General features: G+C 35.6%; 1 protein-coding gene across 1 annotated transcript in view; it reads right to left on the reverse strand.

The window, feature by feature from the left end:
* Positions 1-24,480, reverse strand: part of LRP12 (LDL receptor related protein 12) — a 41,958-nt gene that overhangs the window by 10,794 nt on the left and 6,684 nt on the right. The window contains exons 2-4 of the mRNA XM_026841507.1: positions 10,315-10,371; positions 3,124-3,259; positions 1,456-1,658 (exon numbers count right to left, since the gene is read on the reverse strand). Coding sequence (XP_026697308.1) covers positions 1,456-1,658; positions 3,124-3,259; positions 10,315-10,371 — 396 coding nt within the window. The remainder of the gene's footprint in view (positions 1-1,455; positions 1,659-3,123; positions 3,260-10,314; positions 10,372-24,480) is intronic.

Raw genomic sequence — 24,480 nt, forward strand, 5'->3', positions numbered from 1 at the left:
GTACTACTGCACGACACAAACAAGAAATCAAGTAACAGAAAAAACTGCATATTGTTGAAAATGTTACAGCTTCTTCCAATATGAGTTACAAAATGAAATTATTTCAAGATTAGAGAGAAAAGGATTTTCAGAAAAACTCTACTAAGGTTGTGGCTTGCCTCCCCTGCCTATTCCACACCCTCATCCAAAATGTCCTTCCTTCTCAATGCCCCTCAGGCAGGAATGATGCCTTCCCTCTGTGCCTATGAGAAGGATGATAAAAAGGGCAGAAGCTGATGCCTCACACAGGATAACAGTGTGTGTGTGGGTAGTTAGCAGAAACAGTAGGAGACGATGACTTCATCTTTTTTTGGTGAGATGACATCATCTTTTTTTGGTGAGACAGTACGCAAAACCCAGGTAGAATAGTAAGCAAAACAAACAGTAAGCAAACCCCAGGTAGAACACTGCCCTGAAAGCCAGCATCAAATGCAAGGATGTATTACTTCTCCCCAAGACTTGCTAAGCTACAAGGAGCTGAACTTTAGAAGGAACCTTTTTTGTAGGCTTGAAAACAGGTGATAAAGAGGGCTAAGCCCACCTTGAAACTTCAGGTTTGTGAAAGAATCTGACAGGGTGGAGGAAGCCATTAGGTAGAAAGACTGAAGAATACAGAACAAGAGCAAATATGGTTTAGGCTAGAGGAAATCAGGGCTTATTTTACTGAATCTTTGTGGAATAGTTCTGTAGATGGATGGATAGGTGTAAGAGTGTAAATTTTTTTATGAAGGAGTTAAAAGTTGGTACGCAGATTCACAGATAGTGGATACCGGCATACACTGGGAGGGAGCAAGAGAATGTGAAACCATCATGAAAACAAAGAAGAATCTAATCCAGTATTTGGGATGATCAGGATGTAGAACACCCTAATCATGCTAGTACATAAAACTGTAATACTTCTTAAGGCCAGAAAAAAATTTGGAACTAGTCTTCACCCATTCCTTCCTCCTCTCTCTTGGCAATAGCTACTTAGAGCAAGAATTGCCTACAAAACAGTCTCAAACTATCACTACTACTAACTAGCTTCATCGCATACTTGAATTGTTCAGGAAAAATTCTGCATGTGCATGTCTATACTTGACTAGAGTATTAATATAGGGGTTTTTTTGTTTGTTTTTCTTAAAGATAGTACACCTTCTGGAAATGGGAAAAAATGTGATGCAATTTCTATGAGAAATGTAAAAAAACTTGGTTTCGGCTCTCTTGCCATATTTATGATACTCAGAAGAGTATCCAACTATTTCAACAAACTAATTTTAATCTGATGAAAATATTTAAATTCTTAAACTATGGTAGAACAAATTCCAGTTGCCTAGTATTAGTAGTGAATTTTCTTCCTCCTCAAAATCATTCACTCTGCTTATTACTGTAATCACTGAATCCATAAAACTGTGCAAGACATCATTTGAAACATACCAGCGAAGTAGGCTAATCTGAAGCCTTTCCTGGAGATGCTATCATCTGAATGAAATCTGATCCAAACATGATCCTGTGAAGAGATGTACGGTGAAGGAATGGAGGAGCCGCATGCTCTATAGCCTTCAATATTCTTGTGGCTTCCAATTGTTAACCAATCTGAGCTGCATCGTCGTGATCCCTGAACATCAAAATCTTGAAAGCTGAAAGAGGGAAAAAAAAAAAAAAAGGTCAAAATTGCTACTGAACTGGATGTTGCATAACCAAGCTGATGAATTAGTACTCAAAAATGAAAATTAGTTGCAAGGGGTTTTTTGTCTGAAATAAAGAGAACAGGTTCTCTACCCATGTAAAAACAGGATTTAACCTTGTGGTGATGATATTTTTGTTACGAGGACATCAAGAATTCATTCTGTTAACCAAAATACTGTATCCACTATTTAAGAAGCTAAGTTTTGCTACAAAAAACACATCAATCCTTCAGGCTAAAAACCGATGAAAAACTCTGTTCATGAAATTGTCTTTATGAGTCTCATTTAATGACTTTCATATACTACTAAGTGGTTGTATTTAACCCAAATTTCATCAGAACTTTAGCTAATGCTGCACTTTGCCAATGATCTGACTTGATTCACTTGTTCAAAACTATGATTTCAGATAAGATTTTCCCTTATCTGCACTATTCAGTTACCCAACAGGTATGTCATGGATTGTTACAGTGTGGCTACAACTATATCAAGACATGCTGTCAGGGTAATGAAGTATGAAGGGAAGACAGTCTGGGCAAAACAGATTCTGTACAGACAAAGCAGTAAACCAGAAATGAAATGTGAAATGTATAAATGGTAGAAAACAATGCAAGAGGAAAAAAAAAAAGTTTTATTAAAAATAAACAGTATGAAAAAAATTCAGAAAGCATTCTAGTAGACATGGAACATAATACAGTTCTACCTACTTTACATTGCATTTATGCCATTTTAATATTTAGTAGAAAACTTGTTTCAATTAAAAAGGAGTACTTTAAATGAGTAACTGATGTCAAAGCAAATACTTCACGATGAAAAGCTGCTTCTTCAGTCAGCATGTTTGTACTGGAAACTCAAGTAAATCTGCGGCTAATACAGTTTCATGATCAGCCTATGAAGCACTACTAATTTGTACCTTGATGCTAAAACAAGCCTGTATTTCCCTTGTGGTACTAAGGGGGAATGAACTAATGAGAACTTGAGCCTACAACTTTTTTACACTACTTCTTCAGAAAAGCTACAAGATAGGTGAAACTCTGAGGAGCTCCCTGGACCAAAACTCAGCATTTCCAAGACTGCATTAATGTCTATTGATTTATTATATGTACCCCATCATTTTTAAGTACACCATGAGACTTCATAACAATGAAGCATTACAGATTCTCCCCTACACATTTTTTAATGCAAAATTCTATATTTCAGAGACATTAAAAAGAAATTTAAAAAATGAGCACACAAACTTTTTCTAGTTGCCAATTTTCCAGTTGAAAACAAATGCTACATAGCTGTGAGAGTAAATCAGGCAGAAAACAGACAAAACAGAAATCCTACATTTACAGGAAGGAAGAAAAAATTGGTATCTACACAAGCGACAGTTAAAAACGTCTAGTCAGTAATTCTTCAACCTGTGTTGCACTCTTACCTTATAGTAATGATCTCCCCTGGGTTTGCATGGATGTACCAGCTACAGTTGATTCGGGCAGGATACTCAGAGGGCCACCCTGGACTTGTGATTGTCCCACTTGGTGATCGGATTTGTTCTGGAATATCTCCACAAGCTAAAAAATACATATATATTGAAAGCAATTTGATTAATTCAATTTTTTTAAAAGCCAGTAGGACAAAAATAAAAATCAGCCAGCACTAATCAGGAAAAATATCACACTGAGTTAGATGATGTAGCAATAAGAACAAGGTCTAAAGGAGTTAATAATGAAATAAGTCAGCTGAAAGATGTTTTCCATTGTTGCCAGTGTAGAAGTTTATACTAATATCAATCAGTACTACAGATCAAAAATAAAGTTGTAAAGTCTGTGTAGAATAATATTTTTTTAAGTGAAAGATTTTGCATTTCCTATTTTTAGCCTTCACAAAGATTCAGTTCAATTTAACCATGCATTTACACCCTATACTGACAAATGCATTAGAACGTGAAAAATAAGTTAAAGCTAAATAATCAAGTAGCTGAAATTTCCTGGTTTAGGAAGACTCAGTGCCTGGCCAACATTTAAATACCTGCTTCCAGTCCTTGGCATGGAAATGATCTATCTTCATACACACAATTCTAAATGCTTGGAAGGCAAATAGCACTTACTGCAGCACACTTCAATTATAAATATTAAAAGTTAGGTTCACAAGAGACTATTCCTAAGAGGAACTTGCATAACTGTATTTCTGATAATGAACTAGAAAGCTTATATTTATAGGACTAATTCTATGCAACTGAAGTAACTCAGCCATCTATATTCTTACCGTATTATAGGTGTAGCTTTCTGTATTAGCTTTAACTCAGCTGCTTGTTCCCTTCGCTGGAGTGTTCTCAGCTCTACTGATTTTACTTCAAGTAATGTACTTCCTAGCTTTGTGGTTTTGTTTTGCTGGTGGTTTCTTCCCCCCTTAGTAGCCTTATATCCAACACCTGTCATACAGCATATTCACAACCTTCACATAAATAGGAAGGCTAGAATACTCTTGCTACAGAGCTTGAAATTATGAGGAAGTTTCAGAGGTCAGAAACCACATTAAAAATAAGTGCCCTCTGTGCTTTTATTTTACAGTTTCCTCACTGCTAGTCCAAAACCAGCAAGCTCTCAAAGTTTACTGGTAGCAGAGTTACACACAGTAGTTCAAACATAAAAACTATTACAAAAGATGAAGCATTTTCATTATTGCCTGATTAAAAGCTTCCAGAATTCTTAAAAATTTTGAATATGTATTCGATTAAAATAACAAAGCAGAACTGATGAAGTGAACAAACATGATGAAGAATGAGCTGCATAGTGCAAAACTTGTAATAATGTAATTTGTACACAGGTTATTTTTTCTTTCTATTTTTATCCACAATCAAGCTTATAAGAGTTTTTTTTTCAACACTACAGGGACCTGAAAATATTGTTTAGTTCTAATACAATAAAAAGTTATTTTCTTAAATTATTATTACCTAAAAATATTTTGATATGGCATAACCAATACGTGTTCAAAAATAGGCTGAAAAGGATTAAAGGACAACAATACTGGTGTATGCTTGAATTTACTGTATTAGCTTAAATACAGAAATTTAGAATCAAAACTCAGTAAATTTACTGTTTTCAAGTACAGCTGAAAGAAAACATTGCTTTAAATAGTTTTTCACATGTTACTTATTAGAGCTTCTCAGGCTGCGCAGTTAAGTATTAACATACTTTAGCTATAGAACACATGACCTATCCTATTATCTAGGGATAAAATCTGAAAATACAGAAAGATATTTTATTTGAATATTCAATCAACTATTCACTGGAAACTTTCTTGTTTTCATTTTGAGCAAACCCTGTAGGTGGTGCTCTAACACCATATTTTGGAACACTGCTCCTGTATGAATGATTTGAATATATTTCACATCTGTTCAGACAAGAAATTGAGGGACTGGAAGGAAAAAAAATTGTTATTCACAATTAAACGTCGAAATAGAATAGCAGTTTCAACAGGTTTGAAATAAACACACACACAAAAAGATGGAAGAATGTATAAAGCATTTTGTAGCAAGTTTGCAGATGTTGGCAAGCAATTCCACACACTACTTGGTTACTCCTGAAAAACTGCTCAGCTTAAAATAAATTGCCTTTAGGTGAAATTAATACTATTACAACATCCACCTGATTCTATATATTTACAAACTAACATATAAGATTTTGTCACTGAGAACATCTAAGGAAGCTTTTAAATTTGCCTAACAAAGAAAAAATTTACACTGAAAGATAAAAATAATCCATCCAACATACGTTCATTCAATTTTACAAAAGTTCACCTCCAAAATCTTAAGCGTGCTATAAATATATGTACAGCACGCCTCCATCGAGTAGAAACCTCCAAACACTGCTAACAACTGAAATTACTATGTAATTAGCTTTGCAGCCTCCTATGCTGGCACAGTGCACCCTGACAACTATAATCTACTCAACCCAATCCCTGCAATAGTACAGGCAGTAACTTTTACTTGTTACATGAGTCTGAGTGGAAGAAATTCCACATAGAAAGCCTGTATAACCAAAGCTGTATTTTCATAGCACCGTGAAAACTTCCAGTTTTACTCTAATTCAGGTTTTTTGGCCTTTATTTGCAATACCAGCCACATCCTTATACAGAAATTGGATTTTTCCATTTCCATTAAAGAGCTGAGGGCAAAATATGACCACTTCTAGCACCATCCAATATGGGAAAAGAGAAGCAGACTAAGGAGGGCATGAGGAAGCAAGAATTATCACAGATACTAAAATAAAGGTTGAACAATACCAGAAGAGAGAAAAATCAAACTGAAATATGTATATAAGAAAGTAGGGGTTCAAAAGCTAAAATGGAATAGACTTGAAAAGGGAATCACAGTTTCCTTAACTTCAGGTTAACTAGATAAGCTAAGTGAACTTGCACACTTGGTATATGTTCATGCACTGAAATTGCTTACAACTCAGGAGACAACAGAAAACTATTTGCTTAAAAAGTGTGTAACAGTCAAGATCAGCTGTGTATAGAAGCTGCACCTCAGAAGTGCTGTCATTTTGAGAGAAATTCTATTTCTCAAAGATTTTTAAAATCAAGGGTAACCTTTTGAAATAGAACAGTTTTAAAGGGAATCTACTTTATAAAGATAATAGCAAGCCCTTTAAAATCAATTCCTGATTCTGCTTAAATAGGATGTTTCTTCTAAAGCTTTTGAGAATATAACATACATTTTATTAATGTGTTTATAAACATGGAGAACATGAGCTACATCAAGAAGGCATGCGAATTAAAAAAACCCAATTCAACTGACAAGTGTGAAAAACAGAAATGTATCAATAGAGGCAAACATCTTTACACTAAATTGTGGATATTTTGCACTTCTAATTTCAATTGTTAGTGGCCCTGCAGGCATTTTTCATACAGGTCAGTTATGTCTGTAGGTACTTAAAATTATAGGAAAACCAACTGGAATAATTTATTACAAATATTAAAAATATATAAGAAAATAGCAGAATGAAAATGGGAGTAGCTAGACAAAAAGGAGATGAGATTGCAACTGAGGCAGAAGCAGTAAACAAACGGAGAAGGTTGCATCATAGAGAAGCAAAGACACACAATGATGCACGCCCAAGAAGTTTTCAAATCTCATGCTGGTGCCTATGAGACTTCTGGGTGGGAACAAATCTCTCCTGCACAACTATTTATATATGCATGTTGTCTCTGCCTACATTCCTCTCAATTCCCCTATATTCTTTGATACAATTATGGTCATCCATCTCCTACCTGTTTTAAATGCTCTCCTTTGTATGCCTTTATTTTATTAATAATCTACTTCCAATTCTGTTTGTTACTTTTCTATAACTCTGTTAAGTAGATTGCAATATTGCAATTAGGACTGAAGATGTTTCATAGACTAAGGTGCAAAATAACGATCAAAAAAACCTGCTGAGAAGATAAGCTGTGCATATGTTTTTTTGGTGTGTATGGACTCCCTTGCAAACTTTTTAAAAACATACACAACAGGTTTTTTTATTCCCTTCTTCCTGAAATTTGTTCATTGCCCAACAATGCAGAACATGACCATAAACTACCTATGGGATGTTGACTGGTAAACAGAAAAGAGTCAATGAAAACTTTACAGTACATATTCAACTTGTCAGTTATAACAAGAAAATATTAAGAAACCCATGCAGAAATTCTGTAGCAAGATCTAGAGAAGTAAAGTACCTGTAGTAACAGTGAACAACATGTCAAGGAAAAAAGTCACTTCAGAAAAGCAGGGAGAGGGAGATTAGGGATATATCTTCACAGTAATGCCAGGAGATTAGTTGAAAAGATAAAAGAATTAGCTTTCAATGTGAACCACAAGATGATAAGGTATGCATTATATTGGACATGGTAAGGACATGAATACAGCTGGATAAATGATCTGAAGGTGTTTAAAACAGCTTAGAGTAAAAAGAGAATAATGTTGTGATAAAGTCTAAATCATGAATAGGGAGTATAATTATTGCATTTGTAACTCTCAGGAGCCACTGAAAGTCTTATTTGGAGAACTACGGTGGAAGAAGGCATAGGAATCTTTGCCTGCAGGTCAAGATGTAAGACTTTAATTTAAAATGCCCTTTACTCTGCAATACAGACACACACTCAGTAAAAAGGTATCATTATACTTTTTTTTAAAATTGCTGTGAATAAGTGTTTTCACCAGCGTAGAAGTTCTTTAAAATGGGGTGGTGATGGGGGTAATCGGTTTTGCAGTTGTGACAATTATTGTGCAACATACCCCAAAGACAGACCCGAAAATATTTCTCCATTTTTCAGATTTTAACAGCATGAACACTTGTTCTCTAGTGATAGCTTATACATAAGAGACAACATTCTGTTACTGCTGTTGGTAGAAAAAAAGCATGTTCATATATAAGAGGTGTACCTGTAACTTGGCAGATATAAACATTCAGCAGAAGCATAAATACCAAAGATCAGAGATCTGTGTTATTAAAACATAATTTAGTAAGGTAGGTCATGTAGCCTTACAGAGGCAGCATGACAGGAAATCTACCAAGACACTCTTTTAATTTTAAATCCCGTCTCAGTAGCAACTGTCCAGGAAAATCACTTGCTTGGTTTCAACACCAAGTTAAAGTTGGATTTAGAAAGATTAAAGGCCAGATGGTTTTGGTTCTATTTTACAGAAACTCTGCTCATAACTATAAAGTTGGTATGCTTGATGAAATATATCAACTGCAAGTTCAGAAAACATGTTTGGAAGACCCAGATTGTTTCAGAGGAACTCAAAAAATCATCTAAATCAATCCCCATTTGTTATACACCTAACACTGAAGGTGTACATACAAAGAACTGTAAGGAAAATGCTAAGGGATCTGTCTACATGCTTTCTTCTGGTTCTCATCAACGGACCACCCTCATCCCCATTATCTCAAACCTCTCCAAGTGAAAAATTTTCATTTCATATTAAGATATAAAGTTTAAGCGTATGATATTTATTTTTCCCCAGCTGGAAAGCTATTTTAGAACACAGGATCACCAGAACTATTTCTTCATATATATGTATGTATATGTAAATATACATATGGGATTTTTTTTTTTTAATTATTTTTGAATAGAGGTCCTCACTGGCTCTTTCTTCTTCGTAGTTAAAGGTCTATCTACCAGCTGCTGTTATCTTGTGTAGAAAGTACATTGTGTTCTCCTCTTCCTGGCACCGCTTATGCAAGCATGCTGGCCGAAGTACTGAAAGCAAAGTCAAAAATTCCATTCACCTCTTGCACAGCAGATGCCTTTCTGCCCGTATTTTGACCTGTGACAAGTGTTACAGTAAACAAAGGGGTGAAGGGTTGTTAAAATATATCCTGAAAGCTGCATAGCTAGATTTTAGGCTATGTATCTTGTACAATCCAATTCCAGCAACTATTGTTCCAACAATACTTGTGTTGTTATTTATTATTTTCAGTGTGACATAAATGTACTATATATGATACTTGCTGCATCGCTACTGTTGAAACCAGCAGCATTCTTCATGGTGCAGCACAAGAATGGATAGCAAAGATCTTCTATAATTAGATCTTTGCCAGTCGTTGACCAGCAAACAATGAAAGGGAAAAAGAAGGCAATATGGTGTAACTGGCTGTACACATCCAAAAACTTAACCTCGTGCACAAGTAGCAATGTAATGTTTGAAGTGATACTGCAAGGATAACTACAGAGATGTGCAAGATGTTGTCAAAAAGTATGAGTTTGCATTTTGACTCCTTTTTTAGGAGAAAGGTATGAAATTCAGTTTGATTTCCAGGGATTAGTGGCAGCTTCCCTACAGAAAGAATCAGGCTTGTATTCTACCCACTGAAGAAGAGTGTTTATCTCCCCATTTGCACATACTCTGAGTATCCTATCATTAAACATAACACCAGCAGTTTAGGTAACACTGCTTAACATCAGAAGAACAGAGACTATACACTGGTATTGCTTAATGCCTCCAGGGACATACAGTCACATCACTAACACAGAACAGTCCCAGCTGTGGCTGCTGTCCAGAAGATGCCTAAGACCCAACATACTGGAAGAGAAGTAGCAACCTTTGAGCAACATGTGCTGCCTTTATACCTCATATTCTCTCAGCATCTCAATGGCTTCCCAGTTTCATGAGTTCTAAAATTCTTTTTTTCTTGTATTAAGGAAACTGTGCAGTCAAGTGTACAGTAGTTTCAGTTACTGCTTCAATCTAATCAGGTGAAACGCATAACTCCTGGATTTATATTATTTGATAGTAGCACTGTCCAAAATTACATTTCAATAAATTTCATTTCACAAAAACTTTACTGTGGAAAGAAAATATCAATTCAACTTAAACCAACTTTTCTCTTAGTTCAATGTTTGTATGGAAAAATAATTAAGCAGTCCACTTAGAAAGGCATAATCTGTTCATGAGCATGCAGGTATCAATTTTATCTTATGAGAATTTTTCCATGTTCCAGTTGCTTCATTCCTTATTACATGCTGCAAAAGGCAGTAATAATTTTTATAGCCAAATATCTCTTCATAAGATACCAGGTGGCTTTCAATATTTACTATTTAAGTCATGCATGAAATTTAAACATTACAAAAAATGACTTACCCGTTGACACTCCTGAAATATGCACATTTTCAGAATGTTCTGCAAGAGCACCATTTCCTAAAATTAAACATAATGAATAAGCTAATTTCCAAGATAAAATTTGTAAAAATTCTTCAGATACCCTTTTACAGAAGAGAAAGAACAAAACTGAAGTTATTTTAATTAATATTAAACATTAAAGGTCCTATGTTCATTTTATGATAAAACTTAGAGGAAAAATTAGAGAAAAAGTTACTATACAATGGATATAAAAAACAAGCATCATTAGTGTACTAGGAACAAATACACAACAAAGTTAAGGAATAAGACCGACAGTAGCAAAGAGTTTTGAGAAACTTCAGGTATTTTAGATGGTAGACTTTGTATGATTTTTGCATCAAATGCGCTTTTTTTTTTTCTTTTTTCAAAAAAGCTTTATTTCAATGCATTTTCCCCACTGCCTCCTGGGTCAAGATTTTTAAGTAAATGCTATGCAAATAAAAGACATCCAGGTGAAGACATCCATTTATTTCATAATGAACTGCAGCCTATAACCTTTATCCAGAAAGATGTTTAAGATACAACCAGGAACTATCTATCTTCAAGAGTAACTCACCACCAGCATTCACTAAAACTAGGTCTACTCTACAGTGAAACCCCTGTGGTCATCAAATGTTAGAACAAGAAAGTTATTCCTCCAAACCTCATACTACTTTGTACGCTTCCAAAGTCTGCTGAAGTTTGCTGACAGGAGGTAGCCTTGTTACATGATGTGATAGATCAAGTTGTATTTGTGCACAACTCCTCCCACAAAACAGCTCCCATTCTCCCCTCCTTTATTCAACATCTCTTCTTTTAACCTTTACAACAAATTTTTAACAAAGGCATTTTGGGAAGAGAGCGCTACTTTCATGAATAGACTCTTTTGAACATATAAATCTATAATATAAAATACATCACTAAAACTTTAAACCCACAACTCTTAATCCCTCAAAGTTTTGTAATATTGGATATTTGCCATGTCAGATTTTCATACATGTGAAATCAATTCTTCTACCAGCACTGCCACATAAGTGTGATGTTTGCATAATAAGAACCTTAAATGCACGAAGAAAACGCAAATTCCTTCTATACCAAGCTTAAAGACTTAAGAGTTGACATAAAACATATACACCTAAGCAAGCATCTCAGTGCTCCTCCACTGCAGTGGTTACAAATAAGATGTTTCAGAAGTTGCTCCCAGAGTTGACACCAAATTTCCTAAAGACACAATACAGTTAGAAACCTGGTAATCAGAATTTGCAGAAAAATAGCAGATCTACTTAAAAAAACCCAAACCCACCAAATTCTTGTGTTCTTAGAAGTGATGTTCCCCTTCCCATTTTTAATATACTAATTTCACTGCATATATTTACATATCAAGTTGCTTTGTCTCAATTTAAAAATATTCTACACTGTAAAATAAAAACTATTTCAAATATTGTATTAGTGAGCAACTAATTTCCAATGAAACTATTTTCAAAAGTAAAATATACCTGTAAGTCTTAAAAAGCTATTCTCCAAGTAATTCTCCATTTTGCATATAAACTGAGATGCTAAGCAGTGATTGCCACCCTGATTTCATGTCTTCAATAACACTTAGCTCTAAATTTACAAAATAAACACCATCTTTGCAGTAAAGTGATTTTACTTGTAACTGATTACAGAGAAGGACATTTCTGATTGTCTTGTTTTCTATTATTTCCATGAACATAACAAAAACATTAACACATTTCACAACCTCTTTTTTTTTTATTTTCAGAAAGGGGTTATTAGCACATACAACTACATCTGTAGTTGTTATTGAGCACTGAAAATGAACAGCATGACCAAAAAGAAGGAATTCACAAACATTCAGAAATATGAAAAACACTGAAGTATTTACACTGAAGGCAGTCAATATCTGGGCACTCCACTGATGCCCCCAACAGATGAATTACAGACAAACTGCCTATACAAAAACACCAAGAAAACAAAACCCCTTGAATTTTAATGAAATCAGTTCTGACAAAAATACAATAACAAAACATGACAGTACTGACATAACACTGAAGTGATACAAAGAAAAGCAATGTATATATAAAAAATTGACAAAAACTATAAATCAATAAAAGTGTACTAAAATGGGAACTCCATCCAAATTGTATATACCTTGACTTAGAATTAATGCATTAACTTAAGAAAACTTAAGTCAATATTCAAAACCAGAACACTTTAATATTTTCCATCTAAATATGCTTTATGATCTAACAGTTAAGCTCTTGACATAAAACTATGTCACATTTATTGTCAAACTTCATTTATTAGTCAGAAGGACTTATGTATGATAATGAAGCCTCAACTCAGATCCAAGTACTATAGTATCAAAAGAAGGTGTGTTTTTAAAAATTATTTCCTTCCCAATAATCCTTCATTACATAAAAGATGAACCTTAGAAACCTCTCAGACTATTAATTCCTTTTTTATTGGAAACGATGTCACTGAAATAGTGTGCTTAGATGCCATTTAAGTGTTACTAACTGCTGACACCTTTATGAAATTTTTAGGCAGTGATCCTTATATGTTCTCAACAACTATGTCACATGGTTCCATATAAACTGACCCCACTAGAATAACAATATATCAGAAAACAAATCCGTAATTTCAATTAAGATATGGGAACACAATTATCTTTGAAATTCCTGTTAGTCTATTTAATACAGCATAGTGTAAGTACATAAAAAAATTTTCTTAGATCACCAGCATGATTTCATATTTCTTGATGCTTTAAAGAAATATTTACTATGCATTCCCACTTGAACCTGACATTTTAAACTGAAACAGATGCCACCTAAACAAAACTTGACACAAAGTTTGTCCACATCAGTTACAGGAGCTGTTTTAAGTATGTGTGACAACACTGGCAGACAAACACCAAGAAACTCCTTCATGAATTCATTCTGCCTTCAAGAAACCAAGGTTGTTATTCAAAAACTGACATCTTCCATCACTTTTTTTTTGTGACTTCTTAAACAAAAAAATCATTTGTGTAACCAAGATTATACATATCTCCTTCATATCTTTTCATAAATACTTTTGACAAATGGACCATTTGTTTTAAATGATATTAAACAGAAATGTATGTCAATTTTAGTCCTGCAGCTTAAGATATAGTCAGCAACCACCTCTAAGTTAAATTCAAATGGACAAGGCTCAAGATAAAAACAAGTATTTCCTATGCTTTTTCTACAAAAAAAAAAAAAAACAACCCAAAAACAAACAAACAAAAAAAAAACAACCACCAAATCACAACAGTATCTTCAGTAAGCAAGACACAAGATACATTAAACTACTGGTAATCTATAGGTTAAACAAAAAGTATAGGAAGTACTTCTAATGGCTTTCTATTTAAGTGCACATGAGTTGGTTGCCACCACTGCTGGTAATACCTCTAAAGGTTCCTTGACTGCAATGAAAAAAATCAGCCAATTGGTTACTGAGTGTGTTTACAGTATGGACCAATCTCCAATTTCTGAGGTCCCTTTCTGTCTTGAATAACTTTAAAAATCAAATGTTCAAGGTATGGTTACATTCAAAGTTGGTCAGTGATTCTGATAGACTCATCCATGAAATTTTGTTTTATTTTTAGAGCACAAAGCTAGTCCCTTTGGCCTTTGTTGTTTTATACCCCACGCAAATCCCCCAGGCTGAGATGTTGTCTTGTCTTAGGAGCAGGCAGAGACAACAGGTAGTTCCATTAACATTTGAATTAATTCCTTTTGATTTGAGTCTCACAGCTGACTCACCACAGAAGCAGGCAAGACAACACTAGGCTTGACTTCAAGTTTTTTAGCAGCTGGGGCATTCGTCCCTATCAGTCTACATGAAACTACATTAAACAGTACACCACCACCACCCCCCAAAAAACCAACACCCTCACAACATCACTTCCGAACATCTTGCTCCAAGAGCCATGAGTCCTACACTCCTATAAGGAGTCTGGAGAGGAGAACAAAACGATGTGGAAGATAAAACTATAACTTGGAAGGTATTTGACTCACTAGCATCTTTTGGGTTTCATCACAGGCCAGGGAGTGGGGCTGGCAACAAGGAAAATGTCACAGCAGCAAACACTCTAACCAAACTGCAGAGGAAAAGCTTAAGAGAAGTGTGGAGAAAAACCAGTGCTTTCACACTTGAAAAACATGACATGCTTGGAAAAAATAGCTGCCAAATTCTATATATTTGAAACCCAGACAGTAGCAGTGATGCTCAGACTAACATCTAGGCTAACCTCAACACAGGAGCGTTGATTTTAGGGTGTTTACCCCCCTACATCGCTCCTTCCCTACAGCCTACACAGCACAGCTCACTCTCAAAATAGAATCAGTATCGTAATCAAGGGTTTATCTGCATATAAATTCAGAGCATAAAACTAAGCCTACAGTCCTGAAATGAGCTGCTGCTTTTAAGTTTTACCCAAATTTAGAGTTTTCAAATGGCATAGCAAAACAGACACCCCAACCTCCCGCCCCAATAATTAAGTCTCCTCCTTAGCCAAAACACTAAAACAAGATTCTGTATTCCAAACATAAGAACTTGGAGATTTCAGGCAAAGAAGTAGTTTATCTAAACAGTGATATAGTCAAGATAGCAAATGACTTCTAAAGTTGCATTTTAATTTCCATTTGACTAAGACTAGTAATACAAATGCACAGTGATGAATATTGTAAAAGTGCACCCCAAAAATTTGGTACATGCAACTCTTTACACTGTGATTGTAAAACTGGATTTTATAACTTCAGTTTGGAAGAACATCACGTATCTTGGGACTAGTTAAATCCAGATTGTGTTTCACAGAGAAATTAACTTGACTGTTTCAATGAGAAATGAAAATGCAACAAAACAAAAATCCATAGTGGCAAACCCCACATTTACTTTTATTTTTGCTGTTATACCAAGTAGTTACTGTCCACAAAAAAATTCATGCGCATATATCTCCAATGAAGCTCAATTCTTCAATATCAAGATTAATCTGCTACTAGCTTTAACAGTTAAATTACAACCCCCCCTAAATAAACAGAATGGTATAAACTGAGGAACTGCTGTAGCTGAATGGCTACAGAGAGAGCTTTTTTTAAACTGCCTTGAGTTAAAAGGTACTGTGGTACCTAATGAATGCTACATAAGCACACTGGACAGAGTATGTTCCCTTGAACCACAATTATTAGGGATATGAGATCAACAACACTTCCTGTACATAATGTGGTTCCAAACACCCTTTACATGGTACATGTTTAACTTGCTTTACGTTAAACAATGTACGTACTTCATGACCAAACTTGCTTTCTTCATCCTACTCCCAAAATTTCTGTCCACTTTATACCTTACAAAGGGTAGTTTAACTTGTTTACACTGCCTCTTATCACCTGGGATTACCTTGCATTAATCTTCACCAAATTTTGCTTGTAACTAAGTGTGGGTGATGCCATCAAAATAAGAATCTCACAATATACTTCCATGAACAACCTTACGTATCACCGCAGTAAAAAGCCACTTAGCAACGGTCCTATGATGCCCTAGTCCAAACCCAGCAACATCCTTCTTGATTTAGAGATCTGGGAGCTGGAAACACCCAGGATGTGTCTAATATTTCAGCACGCTTCTTGGAAACGACCCCTTTTGCTACCACATTTTGTGACAGTCGACAGTCCCACCCACACTTCCTGCAAATACCTAAGAACAGTGGGGCAGAAACAAGCTCCACCTGAAGAGGCCATGTCAGGCTCATCCACAGTCACACTCATCTGCCAAGTCTGTGGGAGAACGGTGCAAAGGCTAACTGCCTACCCACCCTGACTACAGTTAATCTAAGGTTAAGATGTAACAGCTCAGAGCAGGGCATGTGGGAGACCAAGAGAAAAACAAGTACTACCACCCTCCTCCAGATAAACTAGATGATCTTGAAACATCCCTTCCAACTCAAACCATTCTATGATAAAAACATTTGTTCAGTATGTAACCCAAAATACCATATTGAATTATTTACATGTGGGTCACATGCAGTTAGTGAGCCAAAAAAATTACGTAGGATCTTCCTCAGTCTTTTGGCTCATTTACAACTTCCTCACCTCCTGAACACTTTTGCACCTGTATTTTTTAAACTATTGTGCATTTAGAATGAAATGCATTAGCTGCAGGGATTTAATGCTGTACAACAGGAAAGAGCTACATATCCATAGGATGGCCATACTGCTGCCAAACTCTCCTGTACTGCAGAGGAACACTACACAGTAAATTGAAATCATGCAACTGAGAAAAAAACCACCACTTTCTACAATTGCAAATGAACATGAGGGTACGAGAGGGACTAGACTTGTTTTTTCATCCTTTATAGCCTGGAAAAGTCTCTGAGAATATGGTTTCCTCCTGTACTCTCTTCTGTCTGTGCTGAACGTATTCTCCTACCACCGCTGCTACTACAGCAATTCAGACTTTGCCTTCCTTAGAAGGCAGGAACAGAGCTCATGTGCAACCTCAACATTACATGACAAGTAACTGTAAGTGGAGCACACAGAAAAGAAAAAAAAAAAAAAAGTAGTCTAAGCATTTGAAACTTCCCCTCCCAGAACAGTTCATGAAATAAACAGTATTATTGCTACAGGAAATGCTTCAAATTAAGGTGTGGCAGAGCTCAGAGTACAAAGTCCACTGAAGCCAGCCAATGCTTGTTACCTCTCTATATTCAATGACAAAGTGAAGCAGCAGTGTCATTCCCAGATTCCTACAGAAACCAGCCACAGTCTTTACAAGTGAGACCATTTATTACTTCCTGCCTTCTGATGGCTTTGTTTGCAATCACTGCCTTCCGACTAGAGATATGCATGAAATCAAATTAACATGTTTGTGCACCAATACGTATTTGGATTAACTACTCAAGAGAGGATTCATGATCCGCAATCATCTCATATTTCTGTATCTTTATTGTTGGTTTTTTTATATAGTGCACTGCATCTTTGACCAGAAGTATCTGTCCTACACCCAACTGCTGCTTACTTCCTTGACAAAGGTCAACATATGCTTTTGCATAAGTTCCTATATTTAATGACAAAAGGCAATTAAAAAGGCATCATGAGAAGGGACAGTATTGACTTTAGGCATTAACTGATCAATACTTTCTAGTTTAGCTGAAGAATCTTTGCAAGAGTTATTGACAAATTTGATATTCTTTATTTTTAAATCAACAGTTTGGTGTTAACTAGTTATCTGCAATTCTTTTCTATATTTCCTCAGGGTTAAATACTGGAGTCAAAGGAATTTCAGGAGGCCATTGTAAAATAGCATTAAGCTGTGCAGCAAGATGTAAGTTATCCTTCAGGTAAGGGAAGGATTAAATAACCATTTCTTTTAATATAAAATGAAACATGCAATAGACAAACATTTAGAAAAAGCCTTATTGCTGTGCACACATGATTCAGAATTATCTACTAAAGGTAAACTGAGCAACAGAGTGACAAGATTTATTGCAAATCCCTGTAACAGAAGAACATCTGCTACAAAGAAGATATAGTAAATATATGTAAAATTTCAAACAGTGAAAGCAAATGTTCATGTGAAATGAAAAAATGTTGTATACTCAAATACTACAACGGCACAATTAATTTCTTTAATTAAGGAAAGAATAAAAATGACTAACAGATGAAACTATACTGAAATAGTGGCTTATTTAAATGTGTTTATGATACAAAAGGAGGAAATAAACACATAAACTTTCACTGTAAAAAAAGATAAAGCACAGAATTTGTTTACATAATATTCAATGCTGTTATTTTATATAGTACTATTTTTATTTCAGACCAACTGTGATGTAGTATTATTTAGAAAACTAAGACAAGAAATATAGAATCAATTCTGCAATGGAACTGTTTTACGTAGGTTTTAATTTTTATTTTTACTTTTTACAACAACTAATCTCTACCATTTTGTACTTAGAAAATTATTTCTTGGGCATAAAACAATGAGTATGGTGCTGCTGAAAATCTGCACTGTGTACTTAAAACCTGTTGTCCAACACTGCATTTTTGTATCACCCCCTCAATTCTTACACTGTTCTTCCCTCCTCACAGAGGGACTGATTTTAAATGAATGTAGCTGCATGGTACTTTTGAAAAACAGGTCTTTATTCATCTCTTGATGGATAAAACACAGCCACGCAGTTTCCAAATCTACGTTCACTGCACAGAGCCTAAACTTCCTGTACTTTGGTTCACATTACACTGTGGCCTTGGAACCATCAAACTGGATTCCTTTTAGATGACATGCTCCCACTGGTACTCAGTCCTCTGGACCACACTAGAGCTAGTCGAAGGAAAACCTTTCAGAAAAGCATACAGAGCAAATGTTAGATCTTCAGCGTAACTTGTTTTGCTCTGCAAGTCTGCTGTGGGACATGGCAAGGCAGACACATCTCCAGCTACTCAACATCCCAAGTGTGCTCTCTGCTCACTGCAGTTCCAGTCCTGCCAGGGAGGCTCTACCACAACTTCAAGTATAAACTGCAGAATCTCCACAGTCATTTAGCGTGAGCAACACAAGTTCTCTTCCTGGATTCATTAAGCACCACATATATTATTCACTAATATTACACCAATTGTGAATGCTGTTGCAACACACAGAATAAAATTTACAAAATTTCATATAAATCATAACAATGTGTCAGCATTATGTAAATTTGACATAGATGCTGCCAGAATATTGAAACAGAGCCTCCAGCACCACTTGAGATACATCATGTAAACATCTGGAAAATGCTGCGATCTACAATGTGAGCTCTTGTGTGTGAACTCTACAGGTGTGGCTGCTCAGCCACTGTCCACTCTTCCTTCTCTAAGAGACAGCTCTCCCTTGTTGCCAAACATACAAAGCAACCAGCAGTTCTGTACTTGGCTGTTTTAAGGGGGCACAAACCTTTCTTCTGAGTGTACCAGCAAGAAAGACTCTCACAAGAGAGAGAACAAGAAACACTTTTGAAAGAGATCTTTGCACACCAAATTACCAAGATAACCCTAGGTTCTTTTATCCTAGGTTGCAAAACAGAAGCTACAGTAGTAACTATAGCAACTCTGATTTAATGCTGAAGGTGGAAAAAAACACCCACAAATTTGGTCACACCCGTAAATCCCACAAGACAATTTTTAATTGGAGTATATTGTCATTAAAATACAAAATTTTAAATTCATAACTAATGTGACTTAAGAAAAGAATTTTTGTGTGAAAGTTTCAGCAAAATAGTTAAGGCTTCTCAGTTGTAGTTTGAAAAGGTGGGGACAGAAAGGAACCTGACTGTTTTTTTTTTTTATATTCTCACTCAAAAATTCCACAAACTATTTATAGACAGCGCTAATATACTTGGCAGCAAGCAGTGGAAATTGGAAATCTAGCAGAGACACTGGCTCAGCTTCAACAAGATTCCTGATTTTAAGCACATAAGTACTTCTATTCATGTCAAACCCTATGCTTCTACCCAGCCAGGTATAAAGGAGTTACTTGACTGACCACTGCCTGCAAATCATATGTGTTCTCAGGTGGTAATCTAGCACAGCATTTCAGATCAGACAGAGGGTAGGAAAAAAACCCCAAACAGATTACTAAAACCAATTAAACAGTTCAAACAGTAAATACAGTCTAAATTACAGATAAATGTCAAGTAACTTTAAAAAAAAAAAAAGGAAATAAGAGGAAAAGGGAGTAGACCAGAAATTAAGGTGGGAAAAATAAAAGCAAGAGAGACTATACTGTCTACCCATCCTTAAATGAACTAATTTCCTTTGTAAGACTTAGGTGGTGATTCTTAAGAGATTAAACCCTACCATGAATGTGAACCTAACAATTTGCCCTCCTATTTGAAAACATTCCACTGCCATATTACTTACAAACCTAGAGAAAGCCGAAGTTTCCACCTCATTTAAAAAGCTATGTTTAAAATAATAAAACTCAATTATTTTAACAAAGGACTGTTCAGAGCCTTTATACATGTTTAACTGATGTAACTATTCTTCTGAAATTCCACTGCAGATACTAAAAGTATTTCACATTGAGAAGTGCTAGACTAGGGGAAAATTTCGATGTGTGGGCTGCACAGCGCTTATACAGTAGGGGGAAGAGCATTTCAGATTTGATTCATATTCTTTACATGCTTCATACTTTTATCTACTACAGTTTCTTTAAATCACTGTTGCAGTAAAAAAACTGCTGGTTTTGGTTTTGCTCCATGCAGGTTTAGATTGATTTCTCATCTTAATTCCTTGTAACTACAGGAACAAATGGCAGCAGGCAACAGTCTACATACAGCTTGTATATTATATCTAGCAAAAAAAAACCCCAACCTCAACACTAAAACCCAAATACCTACAGTCAGCCAGAAGATTTCAGGCCTGTATCAGAAGTCAGAAGCAGTAGGGCTTCAGGACATATATTCTTAAAATATAATACTGCTGGTTATCCTGTTTTCTTCAAATGATCTGATTCCATTCCATCTTGAAAAGTGTCAACAGAAGACATGAAATCATTATTCATAAACTAATGACTGCAGCCATCATAAATCTATTATAAGGTTGCAGAAATGAAAATATCTGCTATTACCCCATGAATCCCTACCACGAACCCTCAAAACATCCTAGCTTCTGGTTCCAGATGACAGCATGACTCAGACTTGGAACTTATTTTTTTCCAAAAAAGACTTAATAGTGTAGGAGTACTTGATATTGGGGGGTGGGGGAGAATCACGAGGATTTTTGAAAAGAAGGAAAACACAGCTCCACTGATGCATCTTTATTATGGAGCCTACAATCTCATGTGACCAACAACTCAGAAAAGAAAAACACTAGTCATGTTAGAAAGAAAAAAAAAATTTAAAATAATTGCCTAAGATATACCCAGAGAATAGTAGTTTCAAAATTCAGAAAGCTTGTTGGATCCATAAATATAATTACAAAATCTATTTCTTTTTCAACAGAAAGGTTCATTCAGGCAGAAATCAAGGAAGAAATTTCATGCTTCTGGCTGAAGCAAAAATTGGGGATTAAGAAATCTAACCATAATTTCCAGATTTGCTAGATTATTTCTGGGAACACTGGCCTGAGCAAACCAAGGAATACTGGAGTCGAGAGTATATACTTGCTGAGTTTCAAATCTGCCTTTATGAAGGTAACAATAATAAATTAGAATTAACTGCAAAGCATCCCAGATGCATTCACCATAATGACAACTCAGTGGAATGCAAGCCATTCTCTGGAACGGGTGGTGAAGCAGCAGTATATTTACATGCACTTTTTGCACATACATTAAGTAAAAAAAAATCATAAAAGCACAGCATGTTTATTGCATGTAGGAAAAATACCCTCATTTGAAAGATAAAACTGTGTCTTCTGTCTTCTTTACTTCTTGCTACTTATTACTAGAAATATGACTTTGATTTTGACAACCTTTTATACTCTTCAATGAGTTTTAGTTTCTTTCCGATAGAATTAAAAAGCTGTGCTGAGTTCCCAAGAAAGCTTGTTTTCTTTAACTGACAAAAAAAATGTTCACAGAAACCACAGACCTTGCAAATGCTTGTGTGGACTTGTTTATGCAAAGTCTGGAAAAGGAAGTTTTTAGACCCTCCCAGCACCTATTCAGACTGAAACTGAACTTACACTAAATGTCATGCAGTCTGCCCAGCTATCTTCCACTAATACAGAACAGAATCTCTGTCCTTTAGTAATGCTTCACTGAAGTAATTAAAGTGTAGAAGTAAACTTGCACAGCATAACTCAGCATACCATCATTCCTACAGACGGCAACACAGCAAAAAGCACAAAGAATAGATGAGCTCCTAAGGCCTTCTTGCCTGTGCCTTTAACATCTGTAAAACAATGCTTTTTGTTAATCTCATGCAAACACCTACATGCAAAATTAATTTCATTATTTATTATGAATAATTTGATCTGGCCTAGTTATAGCAGACAGAAGTAGAGATGTCACTGAGTTACTAGGGAACCACAACACGTAGATGCTTCCGTTCTCACGATAAAATGACATTCAATCCACATAGCTCCTTCCCTACTGTCACTTGTCAGCTTCAAAATTTCAATCACTACAATAGCAAAGGCTATTAATTAGTTACACTAATTTCCTAGACTTACCTAAACTATGCTGTTTATTAAATATCCTCATGACTTAGGAAGCGTAAGAGATTAACTTGCTATAACTTGTCAGTCATAACATACTGCATTCCTCAAAATGCACCGCAAATTGCTGCTATTCAAAAAAGGCAGACATTAATAGAAGACAGATTGCCTACAAGATATGAAATTGATTTTACTCAGATTAGTAACGTCTTTAAGAATCAGATCTTAAAATACCCAAGGCATACTCCTGGTACAAACATGCGTGCACACATACTCGCATGAGTATGCTCAGAACCCATGTAAGAATTCTGTGTATGACGGCCTTGCTACTTTTATGTTATTTTGTTCAAACAAATTAGTTTCAGCAAAGGAAACAAATATGGGAAATATTCAGTAAAATTTATAATCCAGGAAAACTTATCTTCTCTCTCGTGTTTTATGCTAGACCTGTGTATACTGCGAGAAAACTCTGCTACAGCTACTTCATTGATTCACGTTATTGATTCTAAACCAGGAAACTTCAGAAAGTCCCGTGGACTAGTCTAGACTTTATTTTAAAATATCCATGTATTTATATAATTAAAAAACAATAGACAAACAGATATAAATCTCGTAACACCCAAACTGGTATTTCTTTCCCTCTGTTTGGAAAGTGGATTCCCCCCCACCTTCCCTTCCATGTTATTTTGTCCTGCAAGTCTGATGGTGGTGCTGTACCTTGCACGTTAGCAGGAGTACACCTGTAAAAAAGAGTTTAACACTTTTTATTTCAAACACTATGCAGTGTCTTAAAAAGAAATTTGCAAAAAGTTTAGAGTCTTCTTTACTTGGCTCAAGATGTCTGTAAAACACTAACGTACTACTGCATTTTTTCGTAACAGCACAAATAAGCTTTTATCATGATTATAGCTTTGTGTCAAGAACTGTACAAACAAGAAAAACAACTGTTGCTCCACAGAGCTCACTGCTTTTTGAAAACTGTGTATCTTACATTTCTATCAGGTGAAGGACAGGACAATAAAAAAGTACAATACATAGAACAATTGGAAATCCCAGTACACCAGGTGCCAAAACAATCAAATGGCAGTGCTTAATAGGAACCACAGCAGAGTCAAGAGGGTTAGAAGAAATCAAATATAATGGCGTTGTGTTTCTCATGGACAGATCTACCTAGGTGGTAGGAAGCACAAAGGAAAGAATGGCTAAACCTGAGTACTGTTAAGAAGTGATAAAACTGTTAGTACTGAAGAACCACTTCAGATCAACAGGATAGTAAAACCAAGTGATACAGAACTTTTGACTTAACAGCTGTGCTAAGAACTCATCATGCCTCACCTTCCCTCTCTCCCCCAAATCACTCAGAACAAAGTTCAAAATTCTGAACACAGAAGGTAAAGGCTTGTCCCTTTTCCAAAGTGGAAACTTCAGGAAGCATTCAGACAAGTCAATTACATTAATTGTGCTGGAGGTAGCTATAGAGAGAGGAGAGATTATGTGAAAACATTGTCAAACAGTAATTGCAATATAAAGACAGTTAACACTGCCACCTTTATATGCAGTAAGTGCACATCAAACAGCCAGAATACTTCTCTTCACACTGCACAGTACTGGAGGTTACTGGAGCCTCTTGCCATGGTGATTTCCAGTAGTCAGAAAAGACAAAAAAATCCCACAATCTTCTACTATCAGGAACTAGAAACAAGGGTGTTGGATAGTACTGACACTCTACAATTGCAAAATGAAGCAAACAAATCCTTTCTGTAGAGTTGAACAAGCATTTCACTTGACACCCAGTTTAGACAGCTGCAATTCAGCAGAGTACAGCATGCTTTCAGGACAGCCATAGTGTACATAACATTAGTCAAGGAGGGCAGAACAAAGTTTGTTTCAAAACACTTAAGTGTATCATTTCCCTGCTGTCAAACTACATCCCTGAGACACACAAATTACCACTGGAAAATTTTAATGTGTTAAGGTAGACACACCACTAATTTACTAT

This window comes from Athene cunicularia (genome assembly GCF_003259725.1).
Source record: "Athene cunicularia isolate RWA chromosome 2 unlocalized genomic scaffold, athCun1 chr2_part1, whole genome shotgun sequence".
NCBI classification, from domain to species: Eukaryota; Metazoa; Chordata; class Aves; order Strigiformes; family Strigidae; genus Athene; species Athene cunicularia.